The sequence below is a fragment of the Oryctolagus cuniculus genome, chromosome 3 (genome assembly GCF_051225735.1).
Source record: "Oryctolagus cuniculus isolate XC-2025 breed Fujian yellow rabbit chromosome 3, ASM5122573v1, whole genome shotgun sequence".
Classification (NCBI taxonomy): domain Eukaryota; kingdom Metazoa; phylum Chordata; class Mammalia; order Lagomorpha; family Leporidae; genus Oryctolagus; species Oryctolagus cuniculus.
In genome coordinates, this window is record NC_142869.1 from 20,094,309 (window position 1) to 20,113,177 (window position 18,869).

Here is an 18,869-nt window from a genome sequence, read left to right on the forward strand (position 1 = left end):
GCACCCTCAACCAGGAGGAGGCAAAGGAGAAAGGGCAGGACAGGCAGCAAAAGATGTATGCTCTCTGGAGTAAGCTCCGGGGCCGGCAGCCGCCCTGGCCCTCTTGCCTGGCTCCCAGCACGCCAGGCCCAGCGACTTAGCATCTTCCTCCCACACTGGGCCACGGTCTGGGCTCACAGTCTCCGCCTAGAGTTCTGATAAGGCTTTGTCCCTAAGACACTTCCCGGAGGCCCCTCATCTCCATCCCAGTCTCCCGCAGAGCCCTGAGAAAGCAGGACAGCCGTAGCTGCAGCCCAGGCCCCCTCGTCACACCTGCTGCTGTCCCTCCCCAGCCTGACCCAGCCAAGCCATCAGGTCCCTGACCCAGTTGCCTGAGTTCCATCTCTGGGTCTCTGTTCATGAAACTCCTCCCTTCTGGAACATTCTCCTCCTAAGGCTTACCCAGTTCCAGCGAAGGCAGCCCTGTGAAACCTCCCCTTGCTTTGCCCCGGGGCCCTCTCCACCCTTCCTGACTCCCTCCAAGGCTGGGCACCAGGTTCCACCTGTCCTGGGGGTTCTTCCTCTTAACTTGCATGGAGACTTGGCCTACAACTTCCTTAAAGACACAGCTGCCTCTGTTCAGCAGGCCCAGAACCGGAAGCTCGCATGCAGTAAGTAGCAGATACCTCCTGCCATAAGTCACAGTTTCTGCTCTGGGCCCAGCCCACACCAGGTTCTTGACATGCTTTCCCTCGCCTCCTAATCCTTTGAACAACCCTACAAAATTACCTCGGTATTACCAGTGAGGTCAGGGACATTAATGGACTCATCCAAGGTCACACAGCTAATAAATAATGAAGCCAGGCTGGAACTTGGTTCCATCGCATTCCAAAGCTCCTTCCTCACAAGGCCTGCTCCCTAAATGACAAGGAGGCTGTCCCTGACTCCACACTGTCTTCCTTCTTCACATCAGGCTGTCCCCAGACACCTCTCCCTTCTCGTGGGGGTTATCTCCGCACAGAACTGTCACTCACTCACTTATCTCTGCTGACACTGTCTATAAGGCAGAGAAGCCACGAGCTGCCAGCGACCCCAGACGCCAGCTGAGACAGACACGGACCGGGCCCCCAGAGCAGAGCAGAGCAGACAGGGTGCAGCTGAGCAGCACCAGCTGCTGGATCGGGGGGCGAGGGTCAGGGCTGTACGGGTAGCACCGGCGGTGGGGTGGGAGAACCTGGCAGGGGTGGCAGGCAGCATCCTGGTCAGGAGCTGGGCGCCAGACTCTGACGGACCTCGCTTGCCTTTGGGTCAGTCCCTGGGCCTCTCTCGGCCTCAGTCTCCCCATCTGTAAACAGGGCCCACAGTGCCTGCCCTACAGGCCTGCAGCAAGCATGAGACTGCCCAGAGCAGGCCTCCGGTACTCAAGGCGTGGCGCTCTGAGAGCACTTAATAAAGGTGACTTTTGGTCCCGCTGCAGCAGTCACAGTGTGGGTATCATCTCTGGGAGGCGCCCCCTCCCCTCCCACGAGACCAGACTCCTTCCAGCATAGCCTGGGGATGCCTCCCTGAGAAATCGCCCGGGCTTAGGGGATGCCGACCCGAGAGGCTCTCTCCATGTCCTCTGGCGCCTCCTCCTTCCCAACCCCGGCCCAAGTGCACCTTCCCTGCCAGACACTGCCACCCCAGCCTTCTCACTGCTCTATCAACGCGCTGATGCGACAGCAGCCGCAGCCGACCGCTCCGGGCACTCCGCGTGGATGCACGGATGTAACACACTACAACCCCAGTGCACAGGAGGACACAGGGGCCCAGGGGTCTTCTGTAACCTGCTCCCAGTCCCCCTGCTGGCCTGAGGATGGCTGTGCTGCTGCGTGTCCTAAGTGCTAACAGGGCCACCGCAGAGGGAGCCAGCCCAGGAGTGCCGGGTGGGCTGGGAGGCAGGCTGTGATGCATTCCCCACCCAGGGCTCCCTGCTCCGGGGGTCCCAGCCATGACCAGGCTACAGAAGGGAGGCCCTGGAGTCAGGAAGGCACTGCGAGTGAGGGGGCTGCAGGGGACCCCCAAGGGAGCTTCCCGGACACGTACACTGCGTCATGCGCCGGTCATCACCACTCTGGATGCGGTGGCCGTTGTGGAACCAGCTGATGGTGGGGTAGGGCAGGCCAGTCACCTGGCACTCCAGGACAGCCTCCTTGGCCAGCCCCACCTCCAGGTCCTGCAGCGGCCGCAAGAAGTCGGGGATGGACAGCCGCTCCAGCTCGCCCTGCTCCGGCTCCTCCGGGATGGACGGCATCTTCTCCAGCTTCGAGCTGCAAGAACCGCACAGCTGCCCAGAGGCCCAGGGACGGCTCCGAGGCTGCTCCCTGGCCGCCCCCCGGGGGGCTGCAGGCAGTACCTGGGGCCTGAGGCTGCCGTCCGAGGCTCCTCCACGTAGAGCTGGGCCGAGCTGTGGGCCTGGCCGTGGGTGTTGGTGGCACTGACTGCATACAGCCCCTCGTCCTCACTGCCCACGTGGGCGATGTGCAGGGAGTGCAGGCCTCCATCCTGCCGCAGCCGCACGTTCTCGCTCTCCTCCACGGGGCGGCCTGCGGGGTGCAGGGGCGAGCAATGCAACGACCCGCCCTCGGTGTGTCCCCCCCAACCATCCAAGGCCCCACCCCCTCCAAGTCTCAGCCTCTGCCCTGCAGGCAGCCTTACCAAAATGAGTCCAGGCCACGGTGGGGGGCGGGGTGCCGCTGACCTTGCAGTCAAAACGGGCTGCGCGGCCCTCAAGCACCTCCACGTCCTCCAGCTGCCGCGTGAACAGGGGCGCCAGGGAGGGCCGCACGCTCAGCCGGGCGCTGCAGGTCAGCTCATCTGTGGGAAAGGCGCAGCGCTGGGGTAGGGGAAGCCGCAGAGGCCCAGGGCACCCCAACCCAGGCAGGCAGGGAGCAGGAGCCTGGGCAGAGCCCCACCCAGGCTCTGGGATGGACATCGCGGGGTCAGCGTGGGCTCAGGACTGTAACAGGGTCGAGGGCTCTAGCCCTGCTCTCCCCACCACCATCATCACCACCTCCCCCTGCCCAGCTCTGCAGGTCCTGGAAGCCAAGACCCTCTCCCTCTTACTCCCCTCTTGGAACTCTCCTCTGAGCCTGGGTCATGCCCACACCGGCCCCAGACCTGAGTAGATGCACCTCGTCCCCCCTTTTCCACCAGTAGACTCTCCCTGGGGGGACAACTGTTGCTCATGCCAGCCTGACACTTCTTCCTGCTCACTAAGCTCCACCCACCCAGGCCACATTCTGTGCTTATCATCCACCACCTGGCCAGGCAGCTGCCACCATCTCTACTCATTGCACAAGGCTGGAACAGGGTCAGAGGTGTCACTAATAAGGACAATGGCTGGCATTTACCAGGTGCCACCCTTCACCGGGCATGGTGCTCTGTTCCTCACCCATCATCTCATTCGTCCTACCAGGCCCCCCATGCGGTAGGCGTCAGTTTGATGCCCTTTTGCCCAATGACCAGTCTGGAGCTCAGAGAGAGGCAGTGACCCACCCAAAGTCAAGGGGTTGGTGGCTTGTAGAATGGGAAGCCAAGTCCAGCTTTGTTGGCCACCCTTGGTGGACTTGACCCCTTCTAAGATCAGCTAACACGGAACAGCACTGTCTGGGAGCTGGGCACCAGCCTAAATGTTTACGGTACCGAGGCAGGGGCCCTGTACCACGTCCCACCCACCATGCTTTCCCCAGAGACGCAGCCCCATCTCCGGGCATCTTACTCTGCAGTCAGCTCATGTTCCTCCAGCCCCTCCCTCCAGCTCTCGCACCCTGCAGCGGCCCTTGGCCCCGGGCGAGGAGTTACCTTTGGCCGTGCTGAGTTTGCAGGTGTACACGCCACTGTCGTCCTCGTGCACAGAGGTGAGCAGCAGCTTGCACTTGCGGCCGTCAAAATGCATCTTGCATTTGAGGAGCGCGGGCTGCAGCAGGCGGCCACGGCACAGCCAGTCCACCTCGACGTCGGTGGGACCCGCCACCAGGCACTCAAACAGCGCCATCTCGCCGGCCCCCACGTCCACGTCCTGCAGGGGGGCCAGCACGGCCAGGGACCGGCTTTCAGGGTGTGCTGGGGGGAAGGCAGCCACGGGGTGGGGCACGCGAGGAGCAGAGACACACAGGGCGAGGGAGACACACACACGCACACACAGAGAGACAGACACAGAGAGAGAGATGCATTTTGTTCCTCTGGACACAGGGAAAGCCCACCCACCCGGCCGGGACGGCAGGGAGCTCCTCAACTTGGCCTTGAGATGGTAGCCCACGCTGGGCTTAGGAGGGTGAACTCACAACAGGTGAGAGGGAGCTGGGAAAAGAGACAAGGCAAGGGTCCTGTTCTGGCAGAGACGGCGGCGGAAAGAAAAACACAGCACACCAGCTGGGTACAAACTGGACTTTATTTGTGCTAAGAAATAGGTGTTTCCAAATGCCTCCACCCCCACCACAGCAGCCCCCTGCACCTGTGCCAAGCCTGGCTAACTCCCTCACTCTGGGGAGACACAGCACCCTTGGCCCTGACCATGAGAGCAGGAGTCCCCAGAACTGGGCCCTAAACCTGCCAGGGCCACGGCTCATGCCGGGGCCTCTGGTTTTTGGCCTCTTGTGGAATAGAAAGTGTTGTGCCATTTGAAAACCATTTCTGGACTGCTCAGCATCCTGCCCCTCCCTGCGAGCCCCTGGGCCATAGCCCGTGCCCCTCTGGGTCCCTCCATCCCACAGATGCCAGGCTCTGTCCTCTCCCACTCTGTCTCTCCCTGCCCCAGCTCAGAGGCATGCTACCTGACTGTCACAGACACACAGACAGACAAACGGATGGACAGACGGTGGCCCGCAGCAGCAGTGGCACATGCGCTCTCTCGGCGCTCCCCCGTGTGAGGAGAGACCCCTCGTGGCTGCCCCTTCCAAGCACCCAGTCCATCTGGGGCCTCCCGGCCTGCACAGCCACATGTCCACCAGGGGAGGAGGGTCCACAGGGGCCTGTGGGCTCTCCCAGGGTGCTGCCATGGGTTGTGGGTGGGGGGTGGGGAGGCTGGGATGGGTCCGGGCCAGCAGGCCGGCTGGGTCTGTGGGCAGGAGGCAGTGAAACACAGGTCCAAGAAGTGCCTGAGCCAGGGGCGCGGCTCGGAGGGCAGCAGGGGGAGCGCAGGCGGCCCCCTGAGCTCACTCGCCTGTGTACAGACAAAAACCTCAGTCAGCAAGCGGCAGGTTAGTGCAGCACACGCACACGCACGCACATGCACGCACACACACGCACAGACCTGGCTAGGGCCCTTCTGCTTGGAGAGCTGCCACTAAACCCACCAGGGCAGCACTGCCTCTCCCAGCTCCCCCAGGGTCGGGCTCCGGGCTGGGAGGGCCTGCGGCTAGCCAGAAGCCAGTCCCTGAAGTTCCTGGGCAACCAGGGCAGGACTGCACAGGCATCAGGAGCACCCCAAAGCCTGAGGGCTGCCGGGAGGAATCCCCAAGAAAGAAGCACTGAGACACGGGTTAACACAGAAAAGCGAGGCCTAGCAGGCCCTGGAGGAGAAGGAGCGGCTAGGGATGGGACTGAAGGGGTTAGAGACCAAGGGGGCAAGCGTAGGCATAGGAGGCACAGGAGAGAGAGAGACTGAGGCCTGTAGGCTCAGCAGGGGGACCATGGCCACTAGGGGACCAGGTGCCAGCAGGTGCTAGGGAGATCTAGAAAGTTCCCAGAGCTGGCCTCTGCCAGGCCTGCAGGGGCTGGGACTGAGGCTTATAATGGTGGTGGAGTGGGGAGCAGAGGAGAGGCTCCTGGCTGCCCCATCACAGGAAAGAGCGAGGTGGGAGGCCCTGCAAACAGCCAGCCCTCGAGGGCAACCCCACCAGCCCTCACGGGGGCAGCTCCACTAGGTCCTGCCAACCCCACTGGCTGAGAGCCCCCCAACTCTGGGGGTGCCCCCCTTCCACATGTCAGGACTCGTCTGCTACCCCCGGGGTCTCCGCGATGCTCTATGCCCAAGTCACCCCAAGGGTCCCTCCGAACGGGTCCAGCCACCAGACTCTCCCCACAACAGCTTCTGCACAGCAATGGGATGGGTGGGTGGGCGAGAGGGAGGGGTGGAGAGGGTGTGAGGGAGGGGCCCAGGCAGGGCAACACACTCGGAAGAGCGTGGGGACGGGCTGGCCGGCAGCGGGAAGCAGCCTCTCTGGCTGACGTCACCTGACGCCTGGCGATTGAACACCAGGGAGGAGGATGTGTTCTGAGCACAGAACGACTTGCTGTGTGGTCTGGGGCAAGTCGCTTCCCCTCTCTGGGCCTCGGTTTATTCAACTACGATAAAAGCAGCCGGACTCTGGCTGTGACATCCAGTCACCGAGGTGTGTGGGAGCTGTCAGCAGGGCAGGGAGGGGCCGGGGCCGGGTGAGGGGCTCACGGAGTGGTGGGTACTCACCTCGGACCTCCAGGCGGGCTTCGCACTGCCGGGCACCGTACTCGTTGACGGCTTTGCAGGTGTAGAAGCCAGCATCGCCCCGCTCGGCGGCCAGGATCCGCAGCCGGCACAGCCCGCCCTCGGCCTCCTCCGCGAAGCGCCGCTGGTCCGGGCGCACGGGCTGCCGGTTTCTCAGCCTGCAGAGGGTCCAGGGTGGAGCTGCAGGGTCACGCAGGCCTCTCTGGCCCCACAACGCCCATCCATTCCCTAAATCTGCCCCTTGGACCCCGGGCAGCCCTGGGTCCCAAGGCCTGCCCCTCCCGCTGTGCACCCAGCTCTCTCCCTTCCCAGAGGAGAGCTGTCCTATTCAGCCATGGCAGTTCTTGAATTTCCCCGTCTTATTTTCATTTCTCACAGGCAGATAGCTTTGCCACTTCCCAAAAGGGATGTGAGCAAACTTACAAAGGTAACAAAAGTCACAGCGGGGACCAGACAAGCAATTAAACATGAAAAACAGAACCCGGACCAAGAGAAAGGATCCACACGCAGAGCAACGGACGTCCCAGGCCCCTGGGAACGGGCGAGGCACCGCAGTGGAGACTCACGCTTCCAAGGCCATTTTAGCACCCCGAGGGGCCTCAGGGCAAGGGGCAGGGGACCTGCTGTCCCCACCTTCCACCAGGCCCAGGCCCAGGCCTCCCAGGGCCCATCTGGCTGCGACTCACCAGGACACCACCGGCTTGGGCTCCCCCTGCACGCGGATGCTCATGACGACGTCCTGGCCTTCTCGCACTGACTGGTCCATGAGTGAGACCTGAAGGGGGACCCCCAAAGTGTCAGGGCACAGCCTGGGATCCTGGGGCTGGGGTGCAGGGATGCAGGGACAAGGGTGTCTGAGGCTGGTTCTGTACTAAGAGGGTTGGTGGGCAAGAACAGAACCAAGGGGGCTCACATGGGGGGTGCGTGGGGGTGCTGCCCCAGGGCTCTGACCTTGAAGGTGGGGGGTGCCTTGCAGCCGCTGTCGGAAGCACGGCGGTTCTGGCTGGGACTGAGCTTCATGGTGGGGGCGCGGGGCCAGGTCTCTCCAGGCTCTGGGAACTCCTCCGGGGGGCTCAGGTACTCCTCATCGGAGGTTATGGGGCTGCCGAAAGGGGATGAGGACCCACCTGGAGGGGAGACAGAGAGATGCGGGGGGGAGGGGGACTGAGAGAGGTGGGGGGACGGCACCCAGAGCCCAGGACCCGAGGTGGCTCCTGCGGGCAGCCTCCCTGACCTCACTTCCTGTTCTCCCGTGGGCTCACGGGGCGGTATGTCCTTGCCATAGACTCTTGTCAACTCAGACCCTGCTGGTGCCTGGGAGGGGGCACCCTAGGGAATGGCAGCAGAGGGCAGCTCTCGGGCCTCGTGAGAGTGAGAGCAGCGGAATCCCACTGCAGCAGGGACCGCATGCCTGGCGCAGCGGGAGCCTGAACCACCGGCCGCAAGCTCCCAAAGCAGACACTGCACAGCTCTGGGACCCCGGAGCGGCAGAGCCGAGACACCCATTTCTTGCATGAGCCGGGCCTGGTGCACAGGAACAGGCCCCATCCTGACCTCAGCCCAGGGCCAATGAAGCGGCACGGCCAACCCGCCCTTCCCCCTCCCTCTTCTCAGCTTCCTGCCCCAGAAAGCCCAGAGGCACCTGCTGGCCCCGGCGGCCCGCCCGAGAGCAGAGACCCTGAAACTCTCAGGGGCCGGGGCAGCAGTGTTGGAGCCTTACAAAGCAAAGGGCAGCTCAGCTTGGGGAAGAGGAGGGGGCATGAGGGGCTGCTGCTCCTGGTCCGGGCGAGGGGTGTCCCCAGGGCCCTGACGCCCTCCCTCGCAACTGGCCAGGGGCCCAGCCTTGCTGAGCTGGCTCCTATCCGACTGCCAAATACAGACATGAATCTGCCACAGCCCCCAGCCCCTCCTCCTGGCTCCCCCCACCCCAAGTCCCCAGCAGGGCTGCACCCCAACTCACCCCGAGACTCTCTGCACACGGACCCCAGCCCGCACCTTTCTGAAGCCTCGGCCCGGGCCCAGGCTCCCCTGCTGTCTGCCCCACTGCCCACCCACCTTGGCTCCCCGGGGAGTGAGAACCCGGCCAGCCCAGCCCTACTCACTGGGCTGACCCAGCGGAGGCCCCCCTGCACCGGGAGCCCGAGGGAGGGGGAGGGGTGGCCAGCGAGGGGCTGGGTGGCAGGCAGGCAGGCAGGCTGGCGGCTGGGAAGGTGGTGCCTGCGAGACCACAGGAAGCCGGGCCTGGAGTGCAGGGGGAGGAGAGGGGAGGGGCAGAGCCCGGCTGAATTTAGCCACCGTACCCGGTCCCAGATCTGCCTTTCCTCTCCTCACAGCTTCTGGACCCTGACAGGAGCAGAGCCCTCCAATGGTGCCTGCACTCTGGGTGTGGGGGCCTCTGTCCGTACAGGAAGACCGAGTTGGGGGAGGGGGGGACACTCGCTGCAGCGTGAGACGCTCTCCCTGACCCACGCGTGGAGCCCGTGTGGCCAGCAGCTCCCCAGCTTCTTCGAGAAGCAGAGAGCAGTCAGAACTTGGCCTTTCCTTCCAGGGATGCCCCCTTAACCTGAGGGGCCCAAGAACCCCACCTCTGCCTCCCCACACCTGCCAAGGCGGGTCTGCCCCAGCAATCGCCCCAAGGCACGAGGCCTGCACCCAACCCTCCCACAGGCCCTGCCAAAGCACCTGCCGGCTGCCTGCCCTCACCATCAGCCCCACCCTCCAGGGCCAACAGAGAGGACAGCAGGGGCTGCTCCCCCTGGGCGACCCCTCACAACCAGCACCCTTCTGTACCTGAGTTAGGGCAGGGGCTTGGAAACAGACGAGCGAGGAGGGGGTTGTTGAACAGGGTCACATGTCCTTCTCCCAGCTCCTGTCCCCTCACCCCCGCCCAGGGCCGCATTCCCAAGCTATGACCTGTGTTTCCCAGCATTGCCAGTGAGGAAGGACCGGCAGGCGAGGGCCAGGCAAAGGAGGGGCCCCCATTCAGTCCGCCTGTCTGGAGGTAGGGGCGGCAGGGAGGCAGCTTGGCACTTGGGGCTGGAAGCCTGGCCCCCAGCTAATGCTAAGACCACAGGCCTGGCCCTGGAGATGGGCACCCCACTCCCCTTTCCCCTCCATGCAGCCTGGAGTCCTGGCTCCAGGGTCACCTCCAGGCTCCAAGCTCAGGCAGACAGTGCTGAGCCGTGATTAATGTGGGACGGCAGGGTAGCTCAGAGACCCCTGGTGGTGACTGAGGGGACAGCACCCCGGGGAGGCATCCAGTTGCCAAGGAAGCCCAAGTCCTGGAGCCCTGGGAAAACCGGAGGCTCAGGCTCCAGAGTGGGCAGAATTGAGCCTCTTTGAGTCAGGACAGTGTCCTCTACCCCCCATATCCTCGTGGCCAAGAAGGCAGGCCAAGGAGCCCTGGCACTCCACACCAGGGTCTGGGGTCACCTACTTTTCACTGGCCCCGTGGCCAAACACACCTCGGTATGCAGCCCTGCTGCACTCACAGCACCTGCCAGGGAGAGGGGCAGCACAGATCCTCACCAGTCCTGAACAAGCCACCACGGAGGCCCTGCCTCCGTTACCAGTGTCCCCAGCTGTTCTGCAAGCCGGGTGCAGCTGCAGCCACCACGGCGAGTGTCCAGGACAGGAGAGGGTCACATACAGCCCTTAACATCAATGCTGCTCAGAGGATCCCTGAGGCACCCACATCAGCACCACGTGGGTGCTAATTTACAATCCAGTTTCCAGATCCTGACCTTGGCCTGCCAAATCAGATTTCCTGAAATGGGAGGTCAGAATAGGGGCTTTCCGAAGCCCCCATTATCAACAGTGACTCTTATGCATATGGTAACTTAGGGGACCAGTGAACACCTTCATGGGAGGAAGCCCACTGCTTAGTCCCAGGGGACGTGTGAGAGGGCCTACAAACCGAGGGGGTCTGACTCCACAGCCCACGTGCTACTCCCACCCCCAACATCCTGGTCTCCTATGCTGGGCCAGGTTGCAAACTCCCCAGCGGTGGTTCTCCAAGCTTATTGGCATCAAAATAAAAAAGAGAGCCCCACCTCTGATTCAAGTCAGTGGGCCTGGGCTGGGCCACCACCCTACATTGCAAACATATCCCCACAGGGATGTTGGTGCTGCTGGTCTGGGGACCGCTCACTGAGACCACTCCATGGTCTCTGCCATCCCCACCTTGGCTCTTGGCCAGAGCCTTACGACCCAAACTGGGTAGCCTGCCCAGCCTCTATGTGTTACCTAGCTTGCTCCAAGGGCTTGGAAAGGCACTTCCTGCCCCACCCCCACTGCCACCTCTCACACTGTCCTGTGGTCCATATGGCCCCTGCACATCTGGGAGCACTCTGTGTACGGCGGTGAGAGCTAAGGAGTGCTGAAGGCACTGTCCCGTCCCCAGGACCCTTCTGGCTGGTAGGGAGGACAAGCCAGACCGTGACAGCCAGCAGGGGTGGGCAGGTAGCAAGAAAGGAGCTGAGGGCCACAGGCGCGCAGAAAGCAGATGACTTTTGGCTCAGGGAACCGGAGGGGCTTTTGCAAAGAGTTACATTTCCACAGGAAAAGGGAAAAGGCATTTCAGGCAGAGCCGAATCGCACAGGCACAAAGCAGGTGCGCAGAGGCCTGCAGCTCAGCTGGCTACAGAGCCGGGTGAAGAAGGAAGAAGTGGGTGTCATGAGGTGAGCGCAGGTGCCTCCCACTGCCTCAGCTGCTTCCGGCCACCCCTGGGACATCCTCAGGCCCCTGGTCCCTTCAGCCCTATGGGTGCGTGCGGTAGAGGCCACCTTAAGGCACGTGGCCTTTACTGTGAATGCCGAGGGCGGCTCCTGATGACTTCCCAGGAAGGGAGGAAGGCACTGGAGGTTGAGCAGCATCTCTGTGTGGCTGGGCCCTTCACACCCCGCCCCCCACCTGTGCTGTCTGCAGATCTCTGCATGTTTGTGTTAAGCCCACCTTAGGGGAGGGGGGAGGAGCCATCAGGAGGTGGGGATTTCCAGCAGGTGCTCATGGACAAGGGGAAGAGTTGTGATGGGAATGTTTTAGGTTTGATTTAAAAGCTATGAGGCCTCAGGGGCCGGTGCTGAGGCACCGCTGCCTGCAGTGCCAGCATCCTGTATGGGTGCCAGTTCCAGCCCCAGCTGCTCCCCTTCTGATCCTGCTCCCTGCTGTTGCACCTTGGGAAGCAGTGGAAGACGGTCGAGCTCTTTGGGCCCCTGCACCTGTGTGGGTGACCTGGAAGAAGCTCCTGGCTCCTGGCTTCAGATCAGCCCAGTTCCAGCCATTGCAGCCATTTGGGGAGTGAACCAGACGGTGGAAGACCTCTCTCTCTTTCTGCCTCTCTCTAACTCTGCCTTTCAAATAAATAAATAAATCTTTTAAAAAAGAAAAAAAAAGTCTGAGGCCTCCAAGAGAACTTCACGTGGTCAGCCTTCCACAGGACTACACGCATAGCTCCAGGTCTCCAATCTTCTGATAGGCTACAGGCGACCACCCCGTTCCAGTTAGCAGCCTGGGGGAGACGGCCACAGAGCAGAGCTGCTTCTGGCAGACGGGAGATGGGAGGGAGGGCTGAGTCTGGTCAAGCGGGTTACAGCTCGCTTCTCCACACATTGTCTAGACCCCACCAGGGGCAGACTGCAGGGGCTGGGTGGCGTTCCAAGATGCCTTCCAGAACTACGACTGCAGGCAGTGGCCGGGGAGAGCCTGCAACTACACAAGCGGGGTCCAGACACCGGGGCAAGAGAGGAGGGAGCGGCCGCGGCCGCCATGATTTTCTCCCCTCCCTCTGATACTCATGATCTCCAATGAGCAACCTCAATTCTGCTGAAATGGTGCTGACCACGTGGGTGGGACCACAGTGAGCTTGAATGAGCCACATCCTTTGGCCCAGATGTCCTCAGTCAACTCATTCTCCCTACAGAGCTGGCACAGTTCAGCTCTGGGGAGTGAACCAGCAGATGGAAGACCTCTCTCTCTCTGTAGCTCTGCCTTTCAAATAAATAAATAAATCTTCAAAAAAAGAAAAGGAGGGGCCATTGCTGTGGCCTAGCAGGTTAACACCCTGGCCTGAAGCACCAGCATCCTACATGGGCACCGGTTTGAGTCCCGGCTGCTCCACTTCCAATCCAGCTCTCTGCTGTGGCCTGGGAAAGCAGTAGAAGATGGCCCAAGTCCTTGGGCCCCTGCATCTGTGGGAGACAAAGAAGCTCCTGGATTCTGGCTTCAGATTGGTGCAGCTCCGGCCGTTGGGGCCAATTGAGGAGTGAACCTTCAGATGGAAGACCTCGCTCACTCGCTCTCTCTCTCTCTCTGTAACTCTTTCAAATAATAAATCTAAAAAAAAAAAAAAAGGAAATGGCAGAAGCCTTGGCTGGAAAATGCTAGAATCTTGGCCTTAAATACATGACACCTGTGCTTGAGGGCAGGCCACGAGGTGGCAGGATGGAAGGCTGGGTGAATAGGGCCCCACCTCCCCTTTCCTCCCAATCAACACCCAGAAGGGCTCCCCACAGAGCCCACAGTGGGTGAACCAAGTGTGTCCACACCAGGCATTCGAGGAAGTAAACAGAACCACAGCCTAGCATGTGGGAAGTCAACAGAGGAAGGGAACCCCGCCCCCATCGACCTGCCCAGGGGGGCATCAGCAGAACCCACCCCATGAGCTGGGGAGCACAAATCCACCTTACCCTCTTCAGAGTAGCAGGCAGCAGGACAGGAAGCACAGTGGTTAGGACCGCAGGCCTGGGAGACCTGACACAGTGCTTCGAATCCTAACTCTGGCCTCCAGGACATGTTCTCTAATGCAGAAGCGTCTAGGGGATCAGCACTGCTCTAACGACATTTGCAGAGGCTTGCCCAGGCTCGGTTTTCTCACCCACACATGGGCATGCTAATAGGACCGACCTCATGGGGTAGGAGTCAGTGTGATATCCCACACCGGGCCGGTACAGACAAGGCACTCTGTAAAGGTTAACCAGTCACGTGACCTTCATCTGCTCCCCACACTCGGTCTTTTTGCTTCACGGGTGAGTTGTTCTCTTTACCCTAGATCAGATACTGCAGACAACACTCCTAGGCAGGTTGCACGTGGTCATTGAGGCTGCTGGCCTGGTGTTAGCTCTGTGCCACTTTTTCCTTCCCATATTTGTGTTCCCATCTGTAAGATGGGCACACCGGGGCCTGCGCTGTGGTGTAGCGGGTTAAGCCGTCACTTGTGACACTGGCATCCCATACTGGAACACCAGTTCGAGTCCTGGGGGCTCTGCTTCTGACCCAGCTCCCTGCTAATATGTCTGGGAACTCAGAGGAAAATGGCCCAAGTACTTGGTCCCGTGTCACCCATATGGGAGAGCCGGATGGAATTCTTGGCTCCCGGCTTTGGCCTGGACCAATCCTGGCTGTTGTGGATATTTGGGCAGTGAACCAGAAGATGGGAGCTCTCTGTCTCTCTGTTTCTCCTCTCACTATTACTCTGCCTTTCAAAAATAATAAGTAAGTCTTGTCCCTGAACCCGCTCCCCCAAAAAAAGAAAGATGGGCACATCACGACCTGTCATAAATGTGATGTGACTTAGCTCAGGAGAAGATGCGAAAGGATGCCCTCTGCAAACAGAAGAACTGTTAGGGAGACGTCGCACGTGGCACCAGGTCTGTGCTCGTAAATGCTTGAGCAGTGGAGGCAGGCAGCAGCCAGGAAAGCTTCCCTTTGGAGGGCGCGCTTCCCTCGCTGCCCGGCCACCCACCCGGTCCACACACCCTCTTTGGGAGCAGGGCAATTATGCAGTGGGGTGGGAGGGACCCGGTGCTGGATGGGGCTGAGGGAGCCAGCGAGGACCAGGCCCTGCCCGCATTCCCTGGCTACTGTGGTTCCCAACCAGGAAGCAAGGTCTGCAGGCTCTCCAAAGCTGGCTCTGCTGGGGTGGGCACCCAAGAGGGCACTGGGCAGCCAGCCCTGGTTACCATGGTGCTGGGTAGGGGAGGGAGAGGAGCCAGAAAGGGTGGTGGCGCCACCCGAGCCTCTTCCCGTAAATCACTGCCCACTTCCCCATCTCCACCTGCTCAGGCCGCCCCCACAGCCTCAGTGCCACACCCTCCCCTGGTAACACCCCTCACTCTCCTGGGTCCCCTCCCTTGCCAGAGGTCTGTGCCACTCTCCTGCCTGGCCTACTTCGGCTGCTCTCCGGGTCCACTGGCCCCCTTCCAGCCGCTCTGGACCAAACAGCGCCTTGTAGGGTAAGAAAGTCGGCTTACTCCCTGACAGCCAGAGCTGAGCCTGGACCTGCCCCTCGGGCCCTGGGTCCCTGGAGCCGGTCTGACTTGTGGGGGCTCCTCTTTCGCTACAGTGCCTGCTGCCCTGGATGAGACAGTGGCTTTTGGAAGGGCTGCGGAAACAAGGAGGCCCTGGGGGGCCTGGGTCCACCCCCCCAGCACCAGCATGGTCTGAAGAGAGGGCACAGGAGGCGAAAGGAAGCACTTGGAACCCGGAGCTGCTGTGCATCTCGCCCCTGAATAACGCTAATGACTAACATTTGTCTACAGCTTTGCAGTCCATAGAGCTTGTTCACGCATTCGCTCTCATCCGTGAGTGCATAATTATCTCTGGTTTACAAATGAGGGAGCCGAGGCTGGGGCAGGTTCCATGCAGCAAACAGAGGACTCCCAGTTAAGCACAGACAGCTGCCTTGCCCCCAGCTGCCTCCCCAACCTTAAAAGGCTCCCGAATGGCCCCCAGCCAGGACTGGGGCACCCCCACTCGGGCCCTTGCCAAACCTCGGCCCAAGCCAGGTATTGACCAGAGTCCTGGAGGCAGGCCTGGGCCCCCGACGGGAGCAGGGGAGCTGAGTCAGGGGTCAGATCCCAGGGCTGATGGAAGGGGGGAAGCATGCAGTGGAGGGAGGGGTATGACTCAGCGGGGCAGGATGGGAGGAGAAGGCCCCAGACGTGGGCTCTGGGGAGGGATGTGGAAGCCAAGACAGTCACAGGACACAGTCAAAGGCTCTCACGTGGCAGGGGACCGAAAGCAGACACCACCAAGAGCCCCCTTCACGGCCAAGGCGCTGAGGCCCTGGGACCACAGCACACAGGCTGTCCTCCTGTCTCCTGCAGGACTGAGTGGAAGAAAGGGACAGAACAGCGTGTGCCGCTCCCCCTCCTGGCCTGCCCCGCCCCTCCCCGGCCTGAGTCCCAGGCTCCTTCAGGAGCGTGGACATCCCAGAGCCCTGAGCAGCTTGTCCCGGCTGTTCTGGGCATTGGACGCGGCTGCCCTGCGCTAGGCGTGCACACCCAGTGGTGGCCCCCCTGGAGGGCAGAGGCTGTGTTTTCCTTCAGTGATGCCCCCTAGCCAGCCTGCTCCAGTGCTCAGGGCCAGCACAGCGTCCCAGGCCCAGCACCCTGAATGAGCCGAGCTGGCGGGGCACACTGACCAGAAGGAAACTGGGCACAATCCCAAAGGCAGCAGCACGGCACCAAGTAAGGGCTTGCGTGCAAACAGAGCAAGGCGGCCTCAGCACGGCCCTCTCCCCTCGGCTGCTCTCAGCAGGACCCTCTCGAGGCTTGGGGTTCAAGAGTAGGACGGGTGGGTGCAAGGCTTTGGAGAGCGCCCCCTCTTACTCTGGGGGCTGGGGGTTGTCCTACGGAGGAAACACGTGGCTCCTAGTGGCTTTGAGCCGCTGGAGCTGACAGATTCTTTTTCTCAGAGACCCAAGGACAGTTTGCTTTTCCCACGGGGCCTCGCTCAGGGAAGCGCCATGGCAGATGGCATTTAGACGACGGCTGAAGACAAATTTCACCAACTCCTTGCGCTGGCCAGCCTGCCCCGTGCCTTGGGAACCTGGCTCCTTCCCTGAGGCCAGGGCCATTTAAAAGGCTTTTTCTGGAACAGCCGGTGCAAGAGCAGGAACTGTGCACCAGGGCTGAGAGCCCGAGCTGCCGGCTGGGAGTGGCAAGGAGCCTGGGCCCACGGCCTCCAGAGCCACTGGGAAGGGTCACAGCTCGGCCCCCCGCCCAGTCCCACCCCAGATGGGCTCCCTACCAGGTCTCACGGCCAGTGCAGCGGCACAGCTGGCCTGGCCCAGCTCGTTGGTGGCAGTGGCTGTGTAGCTCCCGGCGTCAGCCACGCGGGCTTCCCTGAGCAGCAGCGTATGTCGCTCGCCCTCGGCGCGGATGAGAAGGCGGCCCTCACTGCGCAGAGCTGACCCATCCTTGTGCCAGGACACTGTGGGGGAAGCAGCAAGGACGCGGCTCGCCAGGACCCACGGGGGCCTGCTGGGAGATCGCACCCCACCCCCTCTTCTCTCCCTGCCCCAGGAATTCTCCAGACATCCCCCCACCCCCACTCTCAGGCTGTCCTGGGAACTCTCCCTGAATGCACACAAGAGTCAGGCCATTGCCATGCAGTGAATGACTCTGGGGAACCCCTTGCTGCTCCCGGGCCCCGGCCTGGGGCTCACCTTGGGGCGGGGGGTTGGCGGTGACAATGCACTTGAGCAGCACGTCGGCCCCTGGCGCCACCACCACGTTCTGCAGGGGGATCTCAAACAGCGGGGCCTCCAGCGGCTCCTCTCCAGCAGACACATAGGAATCGTCCGAAGACTCTGCCCAACACGGGGTGATAGGGTAAGGTGAATGGCAGGGGAGCCCTGGGGAGGGGTGGGGGCACAGAGGCATTGGTGGCCCTACATCCCAGAAAGGGACTTCTGGAAGGCAGGGGTTGGAGGAGCAAGGGGTCTCTCTCCTGCAAAGCCTGAGACCAGGAACAGAGGAAACCAGATGTTGCTTAAATAGGGCATGGCAGCTGGGGTGCCTGCCACTCAGCTCCGGCCGCGGTCAGCACATTGGGTTCTGGAGGAAGGCAGGACCGTGCTGTCTGTCTTCACACATAGCGACCGTCACGTACAGCAGGGCAGGCCCCGTGCAAGGCACTCTGAGGGGACCGCACAGGCCTCCAGATGGCCAAGCTAAGGGCCACCCAAGACTGGAGGGTCTGAGGGGCTGAGGAAAACCAGCTTTGATTTTGACCTTCACCCAGCACTTGCTACATCCTGAGCGCTGAATGGGCACCAGGAACATAATGGGAAATCAGCCGTGGCCCCTGCTCACAGGAAGCCCACACACACAAATGGGGAAGAAAACTTCATCGTGGGTCTCTCTGGGTATTTTCTAATTCCGATGTTCTATGACCATCCTTCAAAACGTTCATGAACATGGAATTAAAAGATAACTTTAGGGGCCAGCATTGCGGCAAAGCAGATTAAGCTGCTGCCTGCAGTGCCAGCATCCCAGATGGGCGCCAGTTCCAGTTCTGACTGCTTCACTTCTGATCCAGCCCCTGCCAATGTGCCTGGGAAAGCAGCAGAAGATGGCCCAAGTACCTGGGCCCCTGCATCCACGTGGGACACCCAGATGGAGTTTCAGGCTCCTGGCTTTGCTTCGGCTCAACCCCAGCCATTGAGGCCATCTGGGGAGTGAACCAGCAGACAGATCTTTCTCTCTCTCTCTTCTCCTCTCTGCAACTCTGCTTTTTCAAATAAATAAATAATTTTTTTTTAAAGAACTTTGGGGCTGACGCCATGGTGTAGTGGGTATAGCTGCCACCTGTCGCTCTGGCACCCCAGACGGGTGCAGGTTCAAGACCCAGTTGCTCCACTTCCGATCCAGCTCTCTGCTGTGGCCTGGGAAAGCAACGGAAGATAGCCCAAGTCCTTGGGCCCCTGCACCCCCATGGAAGACCCAGAAGGAGCTCCTGGCTCCTGGCTTTGGATTGGCCCAGCTCCACCCATTGGGGCCATTTGAGGAGTAAACCAGAGGATGGAAGATCTCTCTCTCTAACTCTGCCTTTCAAAAAAAATAAATCTTTAAAAAAAAGAATGCATATTCTGCTAAAAACAATAGATAACTTTGGGGGCAGGCATTTGGTCTAGTGGTTAAGACACTGCTTAGGACACTCCTATTGGATATTGGACTGCTAAGGTCTGAGTCCTGGCTCCGCTGCTAAGTACAGCTTTCTGCTAATTCATACCCCAAGAAGCAGCAGTAATTCTCAAGTGACTGGGTTCCTGCCACGCATATGGGAGACCTGGGATGAGCTCACAACCCCCAGCGTCAGCCCCTCGCTGCCCAGCTCTGGCTGTTGACGGCACTTGGGGGAGTGAACCAACAGATGGGAGTTCTTGCTTGCTCTCTCCCTCACAACCTCTCATGCAAACAAATAATTTATTTTAAAAGATTAAGTTTACCTTGGTGCCTTTTTTTGAAAATCATGAGTTTTTTTTTCAGAATATGTATGTTTCATGAATTTGTTTGTGTGTTTGTTTATTTACTTATCTATCTGAAAGGCAGCACAAGAGAGAGACAGAGAGACAGAGATCTTCCATCCACTGGGCTCACTCCCCAAATCACCAAAGTGATCAGGCCTATGCCAGGCTGA

General features: G+C 60.9%; 1 protein-coding gene and 1 long non-coding RNA gene across 9 annotated transcripts in view; one reads left to right on the forward strand and one right to left on the reverse strand.

The window, feature by feature from the left end:
• Positions 1–18,869, reverse strand: part of SPEG (striated muscle enriched protein kinase) — a 53,062-nt gene that overhangs the window by 19,708 nt on the left and 14,485 nt on the right. For 7 of the 8 annotated variants that reach the window (XM_070069858.2, XM_070069860.2, XM_051848024.3 and 4 more), the window contains 9 exon segments: positions 16,894–17,037; positions 16,476–16,658; positions 7,397–7,572; positions 7,132–7,220; positions 6,428–6,603; positions 3,823–4,083; positions 2,677–2,835; positions 2,375–2,564; positions 2,065–2,288 (listed from right to left, as the gene is read on the reverse strand). In XM_070069858.2, the coding sequence (XP_069925959.2) occupies positions 2,065–2,288; positions 2,375–2,564; positions 2,677–2,835; positions 3,823–4,083; positions 6,428–6,603; positions 7,132–7,220; positions 7,397–7,572; positions 16,476–16,658; positions 16,894–17,037 (1,602 nt within the window). 8 annotated transcript variants of the gene reach the window in all.
• Positions 14,540–14,982, forward strand: LOC138848925 (uncharacterized). Its single transcript, XR_011387101.2, has 2 exons — positions 14,540–14,677; positions 14,788–14,982. It is a non-coding gene; the product is annotated as an uncharacterized LOC138848925 (long non-coding RNA).